At 41.3% G+C, this 17,553-nt stretch overlaps 1 protein-coding gene across 2 annotated transcripts in view; it reads right to left on the reverse strand.

Annotated features, from left to right (window-relative positions):
* Nucleotides 1-17,553, reverse strand: part of Cers6 (ceramide synthase 6) — a 237,699-nt gene that overhangs the window by 106,795 nt on the left and 113,351 nt on the right. For both annotated transcript variants that reach the window (XM_075984978.1, XM_075984977.1), the window contains exon 4: nucleotides 37-94. In XM_075984978.1, coding sequence (XP_075841093.1) covers nucleotides 37-94 — 58 coding nt within the window. The remainder of the gene's footprint in view (nucleotides 1-36; nucleotides 95-17,553) is intronic.

The following is a 17,553-nucleotide window of genomic DNA, read 5'->3' on the forward strand; positions in this document are numbered from 1 at the left end:
CATAAGAATTATATGAAATAATTTGACAGTGCCTACCTGTTTCAAGAACCGGACTCCGTAGCTAAATACATACAGGGAAAAGGAAAATCTCCACCTGTAGAAGATTAAAGAAATTAAGGCAATCAGTTTACATATTTCACAGTATACCCGAAATGTGAGGAAAAAGTTATTAAGTTTTCTGTCCCTTTAAACCAAGGAATGGATTTGGTGAAAGTCACAGGCCGAGCATCAACAGCCCTGTGTATGGCTTTAGGAAATAATTATTAGCCATTATTCACAACCTTTCTTTCTCTAAGTTATCAAACTTGCCCAGCTGCCTTTCTTCCTTCCCAACTTTTCAATTTTCTCTGATTGAACCCACATGGAGGGATGAGGTTCATCAAATGAAGGTATTTAAGTTTTTATTTACAAAAAGCATCCTACCCTAGTACTCAACACCCAAATTTACTTCTTGCATGCAGAAAGTAAAGTGTGTGTGTGCAGGTTCAGGCACACATGGGCACACATGTGTGTACATGTGTTTGTATCTCTGGTCATGTGTGCACTATGTGTGTGTATGGCTCCAGTGTCGAAACTCGGTCAGATGAGTTTGTGCCATAAGCACCTTTTTTCTGGAACCACCTCTCTGGCCTTCCTTGTACTCTCTGAATGTGAATACCATGCTTTTAAAAACTGGCTGGGATTCACTCAGCTGTATTCATCAGGTTACCAGGTTGGTGGAACCTTGGATGAGAGCTTGTAGATGAACATCCAAGAAGAAATAGACACCTTCATACCATCGGAAGACAAACTGTTTGCAAAGAATCTAAAAGTTTTTAAGTAAAGCAAGTGACAGATTATAGGAGATGATTAAAGTGATACATAAAATTGTCTGAAAGAAGGAAGAATTACATTCAGGGGAGGAAGAGTGCTAAGGTGCTAGGAAACCTCTGATGACTGGCTTTGACCACCAACAGACACAAGCATCCCCCGGACTCCACAGAGAGAGACATTTCTGGGCTGGTCCACTCTCCAATGTTCTGAAATCTAAGGCAGAATTCATTTAGAGAAGAACTTTGAACTTCAGAGTTGAAAGTCTTCAACAAGTAACTCACAAAAACCTGAATTCAGGAAGGAACAACAAAAACCGACAGGAGGAGGATGAATTCAAAAAGTCTCGCAACAAACCTGAAAAGCACAGACTCTAGCCTCATGTGGACATCCTCCTGTAAGAACGGACGGCGCATGCACACAGTGTGAACAGAGAAAACGGACTTCACCCACAGTCACAACCAGTTTCCTTGGTGGCTACGGATGAACGTCTGCCTCTGTGTTTCTTTCCATCTTGGGAACAAATTCTACATCAGAACCTAAAACCAAGACTGACATGGGCCATGTTCAGTTACACAAGGTTCAGCCTGACCTAATGCTTTGCGATCACCATATTGAATTCCAAATAAGTGTTAGATAATCCCCCATTTTATCTTGAATGGACCCTGAAGATTAGTTTGCTTTGGTGAACAACACAGAATCTTTTCACCTGGGGCAAATCTGCTAATATCCCTGGACCTCAGCTCTACCTCAGGGAAGAATAAGTTTATTCCATAATGGTAAACCAAGGATTTGGTCATCTTTAGAGAGACATTTATTTCAGTCCCTTTCTTTCCCTGTTACACTGAGCCAGTGTACCTCAAGAATTTGCTTGTTTTTCTGGCCTCTGCAGACAACTAAATCTCCAACTGCTCTAGTGAATGATTTATAACAGCTGTCTCAATTCTGACCATTGTTAGCAGGCAATGATCGGACAGCTTATGTACAATAAAAATTTTATAGAAGTCATTGGAATTCTTATCATCATTTATGTGTCTGCATTTTATTCTATCACTAACATGACCCAGTTTTCCTAAGACACGGGCTCTATTACAGGAACACCGATGCCTACCCTATTTGAATAACAAGTTGCAATGAATATTTACAAGGCAGACTTCTTATTTCCACAAAATATCTGCAGGAAGCAAAATTTGCAAACATTTTGCAACATGAAAAAAATACTCTATCTATGGAGTTTCATATAAGCTACCGTTTTAAATAATTGCTTCAAGCTTGTTTATTGTTCCCAAGACTTTCAACAGAATATCTCTCAGAGGAGATAAGGAAAGCGACCACAATAGGAAGACATGACTTCCATTCTCCTGCTAGGAGCAGGGAAGGATTCTTATAACAGCAAGAGAATAAAATTGGATTTTAAAAGGGGTTTTAGAGGGCCTAAGGTGATACCTCAGTTAGTAAAGTACTTGCCTAAAATTATGGGGACCTGTGCTTAAAAAGGGGGTTAGCGGGCTTAAGGTGATACCTCAGTTAGTAAAGTACTTGCCTAAAATTATGGGGACCTGTGCTTAACACCCAGAACCCATGAAAAAAAATCTGGGCATGGTGTTCTGTGTTTGTGACCCCAGTGCTGGGAAGGCAAAAGCAATGGAATAAACCTCCCAACAAAACTGAAAACCGGAGATGTCTGGATCTTGATGGTCTAGTTTGATCTAGTCTGATTCATCAGCTCCAAGTCGAGGAGAAATTCTACCTCAAAGAGACAGCATCCCTGAGTTTGTCCCCTGCTCCAACCCCCTAAACACAAACATGTGTTTGCACGAGTGCCACGCACAGACACTTTTTTTTAAGGTAATAGAGAAATAGAGATAACATTAAACAAATTATGGCTCTTTAGAGAAGCAGTAAAATATCTTTCTGTTTGTACCCCCCTTCCACACTCTTTTCTAAAAATAATTTCTTTACTTTTTTTTTAAAAACAATCTTTTTTTTTTCATTTTACATACCAACTCCACCCCCCATCCACTCCTCAGAGAGGGTGAGGCATATCCTTTGGGGGAAGGTCCAAGGCCCTCCCTACTCTATCTTGGCTGAGCAAGGTATCCATCCAAAGAGAACAGGTTCCCAAAAGCCAGTACCAGCAGAAGGGATAAATCCGGGTGCCACTGCCAGTGGCCCCACAGTCTGCCCCAGCCATGCAACTGTCACCCACATTCAGAGGGACTAGTTTGGTCCTCTGCTGATCACTTCCCTGTCCAGCTGGAGTTGGCGAGCTCCCATTTGCTCAAGTAAACTGTTTCAGTGGGTGTCCCCATCATGATCTTGACCTCTTTGTTCATATTCTCACTCCTCCTACTCTTCAACTGAACTTTGGGAGCTCAGCCCAGTGCTCCACTAAAGGTCTCTGCCTCTGTTTCCATCAGTTGCTGGATGAAGGTTCTATGGTGGCATTTAAGATATTCATCAATCTGACTACAGGGCAAGGCTAATCGGGGCACCCTCGCCACTATTGTTTAGGGTCTTAGTTGGGGTCATCCTTGTGGGTTCCTGGGAATTTCTCTAGTATCAAGTTTCTTGCTAGCCCCATAATGGCTCCTTCAATCAATATATCTCTTTCCTTGCTCTCCTCTCTGTCCTTTCTCCACCTTAATTATCCTGTTCCCTCAAGTTCTCCTCCTCCCCTTCTCCCCTCCTCTGTCCCTTCCACCCTTCCTTCTCCCCTGACCCCCATGCTCCCAATTTTGTCAGGTGATCTTGTCTGGTGGATCTATCTATGTTTTTCTTAGGGCTCACCTTGTTACTTAGCTTCTCTAGGATCATGAGCTATAGTCTCAATATTCTTTGCTTTACAGCCAGTTTCCACTTATGAGTGAGTACATACCATGTTCATCTTTCTGGGTCTGGGTTACCTCGCTGTTGGTCATCTTGCCCAGAAACAGTTTGTGACTGCTACTTCCTCTTACAGCTAGAAAGAAGGGGAAGTGTTCTGTACCCTGGTGGTTTCAGATGCAATCAAGATTCTGAGACAAGATGATTTTTGAAAGTGTTGCATGCCAGGAATTGGAGCGCTACCATAGCGTGTGTGTGTGTGTGTGTGTGTGTGTATGTGTGTGTGTGTGTATGAACAAGGCATTGGAGATAGCTAATTTCTTTGAAAATCTCTCATTCCACTGAAAACATGTAAAAGCCTACAAATATTAACTCACTACTTCATCAAAGACTTCAAAGAGAATTTTTACTAAGAAACAAAGGGACAGAGAATAGGACCAAGAGCATCTTCTCCTTGAGCAGATCTGGAGAGATCTTTTGCAATTAAGCAACAACAATAACAGCTAAATAACCGGCATGAATCTATCAAATGGGACTGAGTGTAGCAAGCAAACAGCATGCTAAATAACCACAGCACACTCTTCAAGGCGACTTCCTACAAAAATCAGAAGTCATTTTCCAGAAAATATTTCACATTCTCAATGTGATGAAGAAGACAAGATTTCTAAAAAAAAAAAAAAACCCAGAAAGACAAAGGTATAAATCAATTTTTAAGAGCAGCGGGACTAAAAAGAGATTATAGATGAAGAAAACCAAAGAACAGTTGTGCAGACTCTGAAGACAGAGCCGGGAATTACTACCTGCGCGTGAGGAAAGGGGTGAGGATAGAGAGAAAGAACAAGAAGCTGTATTGGTGGGGAAGCCCTGGGAGAGCCGGGGGAGGGGGAAGAACATGATCAAAATATACTGTATAGAAACGTTAAATACAAAAATTAATTAATTTGAAACAAGATATGCATAGAAGAAATCCAATCACAGAAACAGGTGGTGAACAATCCCAAGAGATCAACAGAGAAAAAAGGACTATAGATCCAGGGGTCAGGAAAATAATAATCTAATTATATTGGTTTCTAAGGAACTATAAGTAAAAAACTGACATAGAAATAATCATCAACGACACATTTGAAAAGAATAAACTAAGAAATAAAGAATCAAATTATGTTCTAAACAAGACCAATTCAAAGCCACATCCAGAACTAAATTTGAATCCTAGAGTAAAAATGAAGAAGAATCCTTCTGTATTCAGGAAAGAAAACAAAACATATCAACACACAAACAAATCAGATAAAAACAAGTCACCATCAGGGGCACAAATGTCCACACGATCTTTAATTTCTCCTTCACACCAGCCAATGATAAAGATGGTTGAAGAAAATCACAGCCAGGTAAGGTGCCTTTCATTGGTTAAGCAACTTTAAAAATATTCTCCTAATCAAAGGCTGTGAAACTGTGCTACTCTGCAGCCTTCATTAAATGGTAAGTGTGCTGTTCTGTGTGTAAAATAAACACATGTGCAAGATAAAAATCTCATTTACAATAGTTATTGCATCTTGGCAAATGTAAGATTTTTGTAAATCTGTAGCTAAATAAAATACACTATTAAAGTTTTTTTTTTAAAAAAGTAACTCAGGTCATTTTCAACCCACCAAAACACCAAATATAAATTAAGAACTCAAAGAATATAGTTTTAAAATAAAATAGGATGCATAAACTTAGAAATATGCATAATTTCCCTAAATTTCATCAACCAATTAAAGCTATTGTTCTTAAGGGACAATATAAAATATTTAACAACAACCAAGGGTTGAATTCTGAGATTGTATTGGTAAAAACAGGGAATGAAGAAGCAAAACATTAAATTCATTGTTACAGACAATACTGTTTTGATAATGAAATATATAACTAATAATATTTTTATAGAATCTTAAATGATGAATCCTCATTAAAAATCGTTAAGTCAAAAATTACGTCTGTGCCTTTAGTTATGTAGTGCTAAAGTAGCAAAAATTGAATTTCTTGCTTTCTTTTTTTTTTTCTTTTTGATTTTTCGAGACAGGGTTTCTCTATAGCTTTGGAGCCTGTCCTGGAATTAGCTCTCATAGACCAGGCTGGTCTCGAACTCACAGAGATCTGCCTGCCTCTGCCTCTGCCTCCTGAGTGCTGGGATTAAAGGCGTGCGCCACCAACGCCTGGCTGGGTTTCTTATTTATTTACTCTTTAAGGTAAAGCAAGAACTCCCAGCAATAAGGAAGCAGGACTGAGGACAGCGGAGAAGGGAAGGGCACTAGTGTAGTTGACAGAACTACAACTTGAATCCTATACTCTCCACGAAGGATGCAGACACTTGGACAGACACCATTAATAGCTCTCTATTGGGACCCTTTGTTGGCAACAGAGTGTTTGGTGCCAGCCACACCACTGGTAAAAGATAAAATGAGGACACAAATCCAGCATTGCCTCCAGACGCTTCCCTCAAATTCTGCAGAATTAGCGTCCACTGCAGTACATGGAGACAGCACAAAGTGACAATCAGAATGGAGAGAGTTAAGATTGTCACTAGTCTGTGACTGTCCCTTGGGGTGACCATACAAATTTCATTCTATTTAATGAACACAGTGATGTCTATTTTTCCTCCTTCTTTAAGCCACAACCATATCTTCTCCTCCATCCAAACTGACTTTTCATAATCTTTCTGAACTTCTTTCCGGTCTCTACCTACCAAGGCTCTTGTCCCTAAAACATGTTGACTTAGCCATAATATATCCTTTAAGGGTCTAATTCCTAATTGGATCTTCCCTATCGGAAGGAGAATTTTGTATCTTAAATCTTCTGCCCAGGACTAGCTCTTTGGCAGCTGTGCTCACACACACAGATGGGACACAGTCTCCATGATTCTCACACAGTCTGGAACCAGTGGCCCAGCAAATGTACCTCCTGGCCTGAAACTGAAGACGGTAACAAGTGTTTCTATGGGTGGGAATGGGAAGGAAATGGGGCAATCGTCAGGAGTAGATGGACAGACATGTGACACAAGGCACATGTTAAAGAATGACTTGCAATGCAGTGTTTAGCAGTTGTCATGTGTCATCCAACAAGTAATTCCTAATTAACTTTTATGACTCACTATATCTCAATGCCAGTGGCTACAAAACTCTACCTCATCAGAATGTGGTTCCTGGGCAGCTGTGTCCCATTGCATGTGGAGAAGACAAGATGATAGAGCAAGGCTTCATTCTTCTTAAGTGGCTGAGCAGTAGGTCATGTCAAGGACAGACTCCCTTGCTTTTTTTAACTTTAGGCATCCAGATCTGTTTGTAACCACATGCAATTGTGACTACCCTACAGCATACATTTTACAAATCGCTCCAGGACTGCTCAGAATAAAATTCAGTGAGACAGTGAGGATCCATGGCAGGGGTGCTCTAAGCAAGAAAGGCACATGAATTCATGGGCTACTGAGGGTGTCCAGACAGACATAAGGAGTTGTTGATGCTCAGGGTTTCCATGGGTAACAGCTCACTCTTGTTTCTAAGGATCTAGTGAATTCCTGCTCCGTTATCAGAAAAATGATCCCGTCACTAAATTGGGGAGATCAAGTCAAAGAAATTTTACCTGTAATTGTACAAATGACCAGATGGACATTCCTTAAAGATTTATTAAAGAACAAGAATATCTCACGTGAGTATGAATATTTACAGTCCCCCCTCTAGGGGACCGACAGTTTACAAAGCTGATTCTCGACAGACGATGACTCTAAGTCCATCTATTCGCATCTTAAATCTGTGCTTCTAGCTTCTATCAAAAGGTGATTTGTATTTCAAGGTCATCCTGCTAGAGTGTCTCTAAGAAAATCTCATTAAGGTCATAGTGTGTACCTTCTGTAGGTGAGCTAGGGAAGGGAGGGGTTAGTGAGGCAGAGAGGAACAGGTTGGATAGGAAATGCAGAGAAGGTTCCAATGGGCTGTGAGTTTCCAGGGCCTAAGTCTTCTTAAGACTGTCAGTAACACAGAGCAGGCCAACAGGCAGGATACTAACAGCTCCCAACACCAGGAAGTGGGCTGTTACTAACAGCATACAGGTCCCTACTTCAAATCATATAGTAGTAAAGAAAGAATTAGTGCAGATGGGAGCTGAGGGTAACAGGGCCCTTCCTGGTACCATCTGAAACCTGACACAAACGTATGGCTACAGGATGTATATATATACAGGATGTATATATATATATATATATACCTGTACACCTGTATTGTAATACACTTCCCTTTTAGTACAAAGGATAAAACGTATATCAATGAATAACAAAAAGAATTATTACAAAATATCTATCATATTGCCAACGTTTTGACAATAAATTTATCTTTTGCAGCCATGCTCATGTTTTAAATCTATATTAAAAACACTTTCTTTTTTATTGTTGCTTTAAAACATTAGTTAAAACATAATCACTTCGTTTTCTCCTTCCCTCTCCTCCTTTGTGCCCCTTCCGCATCTGCCCCTCCCCCAGCTCTCTCCCAAACTCATGGCTTCCTCTTCTTCAACCACTGTGGTTACACACACATATAAATAAATACAACCTAATGAGCTCGTTCAGTGTTGCCTGCATGGACATATTTCTGGGGCTCACCACTTGGGACTGGTGAATCAGGGGCCTCAGCCCTGGGCCCTAGTTCTCTGTTCATGTTTTGTTTAGGCAGTTAGGTTGTTGAGATTTCATGGGTGTGGCTTCCTGGCTGATCATATATCTATACCTATATCTCTATCTATCTATCTATCTATCTATCTATCTATCTATCTATCTATCTATCTATCTATCATCTATCTATCTATCTATCTATCTATCTATCTATCTATCTATCATCTATCTATCTATCTATCTATCTATCTATCTATCTATCTAATCTGAAGATGTAAAAAGAAGGGAGCGATGATACAGGAAATGGATGTATGAGTACCGTCAGGAGTTACAGCTAGAGTTTCTAGCAGATCAGACACTCAAGAGCATTTTGAGCGATGCTAGATCAACGTGAAAACAAATGAATAACCCATGCATTCACTATTTCCCTATAACATACATGTTGTGTGCTCCAAACAAGCAGAATCCTACAGCAAATGGAATCTCACACGGTTCCTTGTTCGCACATGTGGAACATAGCGGGTAGTAGAGTAAAAACACACTCTTTCTCCTACTGAATGAGTGAGCACAGCGCAGCTTCCCGCTGCTCTAAAAGCTTGTTGATCTGCCAGCTCGGGTTAATCAGGGCAGGACTGCCAAAGGAGACAGGCAGAGTAGATTTTTCTAAAACCCACCCAAGAGAGTAGGGCTTCTTGCTAAAGGGGTAAATAATTAAAGCCTGCAGTGTTCTGTGAAGTGGTTTCTAACTCTAAAATCTGGCCTGTGTGTAGCCAGACAGAGTCCTAGGGGAAGGAACGGGAGACAGCTAAAGGGTCAGTTCTGGCCTTGCTGACTTCCAGGAAGCAAATCCCCACCTTTACGCTCCTAATTGTGGTCCCCAGTAGCCCATTCTGTACGGCCTTTGAAATATCAGTTCTGGCTTACTGCTCCCTTGACCTCCATCTTTGTTTAAATCCTACCTCCCCTACAGGGAAGGCGGCTACAGGACCTTCCTGCTCTTCATGTCTGTGCCCCGCCCTGACCCTGACTCTGAGGAGGTTTGCAGGATTATTGTTTTGTTACCAGTCATGCAACATTCTTTTATTTTAAAATATTTTTATTTTTTAAATTGAAATATAATAATTGCATCATTTCTTCCCTTCCCTCCAACCCCTCCCAGACACCCTCCTTGCTCTCTCAAATTCATGGCTTCTTTATCTTTAATTGTAGACATTCTTAAGTATGTAAATTCAACCTGCTTGGTCTGTACAATGCTATTTGTATGTATATGTTATACATATGTATATGACTTCAGAGCTGACCACTTGGTACTGAATAGCTAAATTGTCTGCTCTGAGGAAGACTATTTTTCCCACAGTCAGCCCTCCCTGGTTGCCTGCAGTTTTTTTTGGGGGGGGGCAGGGTTAGGGCATCAGGACTGAATCTGAGGCCCCATGAGATTCCTTCCATTTTAGCATGTCTGCTGGTGTCGTCCTTTTTCAGGGCTTTAAATATGCATTCTTACCACCAAACATCAAGAGCAGATAGAGCCACTACCGAGTGTGTTCTCATATAAAATTCCACTTATCCATGCAGAACTATTCTCTCAGTTTGTTCTCTTCCCTTAGATCAATGCGGAAATGTGGCACAGCGAGCAACCCCGGCACAACTACAGGAGCTGGGAGCCAAACTCAGGATGTCGTCTCCAAGGGCTGACGCTAACGTCTGCATTTTCTGTGTAATAGCTAACACGAGCTACCTACCAACCAAGGAAGACTGGATAAGCAAAGGAGGTAGGGTCTTTTAAACTAGTACTAATGGATGTTACCAGACACATGGAATTCAAAAGCATCATGATGGGTGAAAGAAGTTAGCATGCAAAGCCATATGTTGGATAATTCTAATTATAAGCAATATTCAGGAAAGGTAGATTTATGGAGAGAATAAGATAGGTCGGTGGTTCCCGGAACTAGCAGCCAAAGTTGACACGAAGTGATAGGAAATGGGGCCAATTTATATTTTCTGGGTACTGTTTCAGAACTGGATAGTGTTCCAAGACTGGTATAACACTGACAGTTTGCCAAAACTCACTGAATTGTACTCTCAAGACAGATGGATTCCATGCTATGTAAATTATGTCTTAACAAATAGGTTAAAACAAACAAGCAAGCAGGCAAACCGCACTGCCTCTGCCCCTGGCTCGGTGCCCATCCTGCCCATTCTTGCAGGCTGAGGTCTCCTATTCTGACTGTCTACAGCTGTTCTGCTTGTTTCTCTGGGGAATCAGCTCATGACTCAGGCTCTCTCTTGGATATATTCCATATTATCCTGGGTTCTTTAGAGGAATAGAACTAATAGAAGGTATATATATATATATTTTGAGAGACTGTGGTCCAGCTAGCCCAACAATGTCAGATGAAAAGGCCAAGATTCTGATAGTTGTTTAGTCAGAGGGGCTAAGTGTTTCAGCCATTCTTTAAACTATATAGAAATTCCAGGGAATTGGGTTCGAGCACTAGTGAAGGAATGCCCCCCTGCAGGATAGATGAACTTGAGAGTGAGGGCAAGTGGGCAACGTGCAAAAGCTTCCTTCTTCCATGCAAGGCCTTTCACGTGGGCTGCCACCAAGGGATGTGGCTTAGATGTAGGGTAGCTCCCAGTTTGATTTACTATAACTTTGGTATTTTAAAGGGTCCTGGAAGTCAAAGAAACATGTGCATTAAACCTGCATTTGTGAAGATGAATTTGTACATGTTCCAAGGTCACAGAAGATCTCTAGAAATCAGATGTATTTGAATGTATGTTGCCAGTTGCAATTCTACTATAATGTCACCACATACTTCAAAAATAACCAAATTAACTTTTCTGATTCCCTTAGACAAAAAATAGAATTATGTAAAGCACTTTATTTATGTCAAAACTACTATGCAAAATGAAATTTGTTTTGTTCTTAGCTTACATGTGTGTTTATGTGTATGCATATGTTTCCCTTTTAAAACCTAACGGCTATCCCAGCACTCGGGAGGCAGAGGCAGGTGGATCTCTGTGAGTTCGAGACCAGCCTGGTCTACAGAGCTAGTTCCAGGACAGGCTCCAAAGCCACAGAGAAACCCTGTCTCAAAAAAGAAAAAAAAAAAACCTAACAGCTTTTTCTTTGCAATTTTGTTTCACGTCTCTATATAGTGACAGTTTGTCACATTCCCACCACCCTGACACATCAAAAGCCTTTTAGTTTTACTTTTGACTCTCAATCAATAAAATTCTGATAGTAAGGTCTATAGATAGATTTGGATATAGCCTATGGACCAAAACAAAACAAAACAAACAAAGAAAGACAACCTACAGACTAGATCATTTGTTTATTCTGTTTCTTTTTTTTTAAGATTTATTTATTTATTATGTATACAACATTCTGCCTCGATGTATGCCTGCACACCAGAGGAGGGCGCCAGATCTCAGTACAGATGGTTGCTGGGAATTGAACTCAGGACCTCTGGAAGAGCAGCCAGTGCTCTTAGCATCTGAGCCATCTCTCCAGCCCTATTCTCTGTTTCTTAATCTAGCCTGCAGTTCTGATCACAGGACTCCTTGCTCTCAGTTCCAGTGGTATCCATGTCCTGATGGCCATGACTTTGGGAGGTGGATAATGTCAACAGCTGCAGCCTCGCTCCTTCACGAAAGCTAAATTGTCAATCAGGTCTGTCACAGGCAACTGTGATAGAACAGGAACCTTCCAAAATGGCAGTGTACAACTAGGCCCCATGCCATGGAATAGCTGCTGAGAAGGTGGCTTCTCAAATATAGGAGGACAGTCCATCATCCCACAGAGAACTCACGCCATTCAGTACACCCGGGTTGGACACATTTCACTTCCTACTTTTCAGGATGGACCACAACCAGTCAAAACATCACGGTATTACAAACATCACCTAGCCATTCTTAGGCAAAGTCTAAGGAAGGAACAGCGGCCAAGAGAGAGGGAGCGCAAGAACTCTGCGTTTCTTTTTCCTTCGATATCATGGAAGGTCATAGCCATGGTTTTCTGCAAAGAACATTAAAGACGGGTATGAGGATATCCAGTCCCTGTAAATTAGTTTAAGGAAAACTTTATATTCACAAAACAGCAGTTTATAGGATGACTTAGAAGTGCAACGTGTTTCATTATGATTTATAGCCTTCATCATGTCAAAAAATTTCCTAAAATACGTTTATGTAGAAAGAAAATTAATGAAAACCTATGCAAAACAGAGGGGCGGAGCTGCATATAAAGTACTGTTTACATCCCAAACAGTGGTCACCAAGGTCAAACCCTAACCTCCAGCCTTCTAGGCAAGCACAAAGCTGAACTTCAGAAGACCAGGTTCCCCATCCTTGATGTCAGCTGCTAAGACGAGTGGTTCAAGTGAATGGTCTCCATCAACCCCACTGCTGCAGACGCTCATTCTCTCCTCTTCCCCAGCAGCCAACCACACGTGTGGATGAGCACTTTAAGTTTCGAACACCAGCACTGAGGTTTTACATATTTGATATTCTTTATAGAATGTCTATGTGGATCAGACAACTTGACCTGGGTACTTTTTATTCACTAAAATTACGGACATTGAATTAAAGTTATTCCTTCTAGCAATGGGGTAATGACTTTCACACTTAGTAATCAGGCAGATACGGGAAGATAGTGAAGTTCTAAGTCCAATGGAAGGAGCATAACTCATGTATGTTTTAGCTGCACTTACAGACATATCTTTAAATAATTCTGTTTACTATGAACTCAACTTTTCTGCGTCACTTGATCTGAAAAAGAATGAAAATCAGTTCCCTTGGATTTTGTAAATGAAAATGACATTCAGTGCTTGTGTTGTACAGTTGGCAACCACTGCCTTTTTATCACCAATATCATCATTAAAACATGTACACAGCACACTCAAACACATCCGGAACCCTGTGCAACTTCTCCAACTTGGCATTTCTTTTAAATTGCACGACATCTCGTGGTGCAGAAAGGTAGTTTTCCTTCATTTGTGTTTTCTTCTCTGGAAGTCATTTAAAATGTTCTGTTTCTACATTTCCAACCTCAAACTTGCATGTGAATTTAAATCTGTGAACTGAACTTGTTTTTTTAAATGTAGGAAGTTAAGGCCAAGGAATTGGTGCCTACTTGAGAAGCGTCAATTTCTTACTCTACAGACAGGAGTGAGACTGTGGGGAGGGCTTGTCTTGGGAAATGAACAGGAATCCACCATGGTCTCTGTCTTTAGAAAGGAGAGGGACACAAGCAACCAACAGAGGAACACATAAAACTATCAGTAAATATAATCACGAAATCATGATTTAGCATCCTGGAAAGAAACCGGTCTTTGCATCGAGAGTTGTAATTACATTGAGGCTGGCTCAAAATGATTTCCCAGAGCAGGCTGTAAGTATCTGTGGAAGATGCCGGAGGGCTGCTGCTGTTTCTGCCTGCCGTCCTGGGTGGTAAGAGACAGCCACCTGCTCTGTCAGCCGACATGGGTATGCCATGCCTCTCCGCGGAGGACAATGCACCCAGCTAATTTGCCTAGCTGAATCATAGCGTGTAGGCTGATGTGTGACCAGTGCTGGGCGGTGGGGATGCGGAGGAAACTGACAAAGGAAGAGCAAACTCCTCAGTTACCATTCTGTGTGTGCTCAGGAAGTTAATAGAAACTAACCTGGGGAATCTGTTTGGAGGCGATGCTAACAGATACACTGAAGTTATTTTGTACAATATTGGCAGAGATGGGGGGTAGTTAACTACCCAGTGCTATAGAAACGCAAAAAGTAGACATAACTATTATTAATATGTGACCATTACAAAAATACCACATTCTGCTAGATACAAAAAAAAAAAACCCTTGAGAGATGAGTTTTAATAGCTTCCAGTTAACCGGTAAGATGAAATAAATATACAGATAACCACAGCTCTAGATGACATGTGAGAAAGATACCACCAAGCTGCCTCTGGGTCCCAGAGAATCTGACGCCAGGTAGTGGAACAAAGTTCTCCTGAGTTCTGGAGAGGTATGCAAAGGATCCGGAGCAACAATGCAGCAATCTGGAAGGCCCTTTCCTTTGCTCTAAGAGAGTTATAACAATTTCCTAATTCTAATTCAGACTGAGAAGTCAGGTGAGTAACCGAGGCTAGGCAGGCACAGGATCAATTATAATGTTTATGATGTTTACAATGAGATGGCACAGAGGGTGTCTTGATTAAAGTTTCTATTGCTGTGTTAAAATACCATGGTCAAAATCTACTTGGGGAGGAAAGGGTTTATTTCACCTTATAGCTTCTAAGTCCATCATCTAGAGACGTCAGGACAGTAGCTCAAGGCAGGAATCTGGAGACAGGGTATTGATGCAGAGGCAATGGAGGAGTGCTGCTTACCGGCTTGCTCTCCAGTTTTCTCAGCTTTCTTCCTTACAGTCACCAGGACTGCCTGTCCAGGGAAGAAACCACCCACAATGGGCAGGACTTCCCACATCAATCACCAGTTAAGAAAATGCAGTACAGACTTGCCTACAGGCAGATGTCATGGAGGCATTTTCTCAGTTGGGAGAGTCCTTCTTTCCAAATTACTCTAGCTTGTGTCAAGGCGAAATAAAACTAGAAAAGACAGAGAAGCCACTCAAGTGTGCAGCCTTCTATGTGTAAGTTACACTAGATAAGGTAGCTCGAGGATGCAAGCATTGATGCGTCTCTACAACCAGGCAAATGAGTGTTGGGCTCTGCCAGGTCCAACCAGGCTTTATCCCAGGGGGAGCTGAGTAGAAAACCTACTCTAGTCCCACATTTTTTCTACATATCTGAAAAATCTTATTAATAGTGACAAAAACTTTGAAAAGTTAATTATTATCTATAAAAATGCAAACATCCTGAGCCAAATCACATATTAAAACATTATTAACAATTAAACTCTTGTTAAATTAATTTACCAGGAAGCTAGAAGTAGGCCTTTGAAGATACAGACGGTTTGCTGGAGGAGAAGAGGGGGAAAAGCCGTGCCTCATCTCAAAGCCAGCTTCCTGATTGCAAGAAGGTTCTAAGGGGAGCTTAAGATGCAATGGCTTATCTCTATGTCAAATCAAATTTGGCACTGCAGAAGTAATGGATTAGATGGTTTCCTTCTTTCAAAAGTCCCTTAAAGGAAATAACTTTCCTTTAAATCAGAGAATCAAAGTTCATATCAAGTTTACAGGCACAATTGGAAAGTGCCACATTTAGGGATGGGCTGCTGTGCAGGGATGCAATGCTTACCAACGATGTCTGAGGCTCTAGGTTCAATTCCCCAAACCCCAAGAAGTGTCACCAGTGCCTTAACCTCCGGGAAAGCTCCTATCTGTGTATCACCAGCTCTACTTCCTGCTTGTACTGGAGATCCAACAGTTATATCAGTGATGCTTAATTAATTCACCTAAAACCTGTCAATCAGCTAGCAGACATGAAACTGGAGACAACTACTAATAGCAGTCTGTGCTCCAGAAAGGCACAGAGGGTCCTTAGCACCAAGTCTTCAAGCACATAGAAACCTTTATACGGGCCTCAAGCAACAGTGCACCAACATCAAACAAATGTCCACAAGCTATCTCTTCCCAGAGTTATCCACTGAGAACAATGTTTGTTTTCTTCTTCTTCTTTTTAATCTGAAAAGATACTTTTTAGGGGAGGGGCAGCCACTAACCTGTGTACTGTCAGGAATCTCTCAGAACAGGATAATAAACTCCAGAAGCTCACAGTTGGATTTGCTCTGGCAATGATTATTTTCAAATATAGAGGTATTTTCTTTGTTGGTAACTGCCTCCAACTACATTCTCACCGTGGGAAAGAGTGAAAGCTCCGAGGGGGAAATGCAGAAAGGCCTTCTTTATAAAAAATGACCCATAGGAAGCACCTCTAGGCTCCTACTTCTAAACCACGTTTGTAATTGTCTTCCGTGTCTGGGAAGGAATGGGAATGAAAGAAAATCAGAGACAGGCTCGTGTGAAAAGGAAGCAAGAAAAGTTGGGGCAGACCAACTAGTACGTCTCCTCTTCCCAAACAAGTAGCCGGGTTCCTGTTTGCTCATTTCTACAAAGTGACTTCTCGGCCAATCTGCTTAGTCTCTCAGAGCCTCAGTTTCCCCGTGTTACAAAGGGGAAGGGGAGTAGAAAGAAATACACAGAGGGTAAGAAGGAAATCCGTCTACTATCCCAATTTGTACCTGAGGTAATGTGGTTAGAATTTAATAGCGCTTACAAAGAAGCCTTGGAAATTACAGAGCTTTATAATGTCAGATGCTGCTATTAGAACCTGCTCACTTAACTCTCTGTGGCCTCTTTAGACACATGTTTCTCTGTTCCTGAGGCAGCAAAGGATATCAAGGAAAGTAGGCTATCATGGCCTGGTCCCAGGAAAACTCTTGTCCACCACACACCTCCCTTCCTGAAACCTAACAGATTCTCCCCACCAAAAAGTTCAAATTCTCTATTAATTGTTCAATGTCACATGAGTGTGCCACTTAATATCACTTTACACGGGAATTAAGATACAATGATTAAAAGATATTGCTCTATTGGAGAACATAAGATTAATAAAGACCTAGCAGGGAGGGTCATGAGTTCGTCTTTCTGTAGTGGCTGAGAAATTAAGATATGTTTTTCATCAATTATGTCGCTGTATTTCCTATGATTCTCAGAGTGCAGCATATTATCTACAAAGGCTTTACATGTATGAAAAGGGCATCAGTAGTCTATTAAAGCTTCCCATTATTTTAATAAACCACTTGATTATGCCAGGTAACATCTCCAAAATTCACGAATGTCTGGTAAGAAAATAAACATTCTCCAGTGCGCGGAGGGAGAGAAAAGGAAAACGCTTTGTTAATTACTGCGGTGCGAGTAACCGGGGGTTTCTTTCCTCCTCTCCAAAGGGAAGAGGCTGTCACACACTCAAGTCCTTACACAGTCTCTCTCATTTACAACGTTCTCTCTCGGGTGCTTTATTCCGAACAAAGAAGCATTCTTTCAACGAAGCCATTCAACCTCTTCAATCAAGGCTAGTCTGTGATGCTTAGGATGGTCAGCTGATACAATCAGCTATTTTAAGAAAGCAAAGGCATGTTAGCAACAACAGCCGCGAAGCGCTTGGCTATTCCGGGGTCATGACCATGGAGCTGCTCATATCGGACATGATTATAAACAGCCTTTTAAGAAACCCTTTAGTGAGGAGTTCAGTGAGGAAAAGAGGTACAGCTTAGAGACTGCCAGTGTGGGTCTACAGGAGAAGGAGAAACGCAAAGCATGGAAGAGGCAAA

Source organism: Microtus pennsylvanicus, chromosome 9, assembly GCF_037038515.1.
Source record: "Microtus pennsylvanicus isolate mMicPen1 chromosome 9, mMicPen1.hap1, whole genome shotgun sequence".
Lineage (NCBI taxonomy): Eukaryota > Metazoa > Chordata > Mammalia > Rodentia > Cricetidae > Microtus > Microtus pennsylvanicus.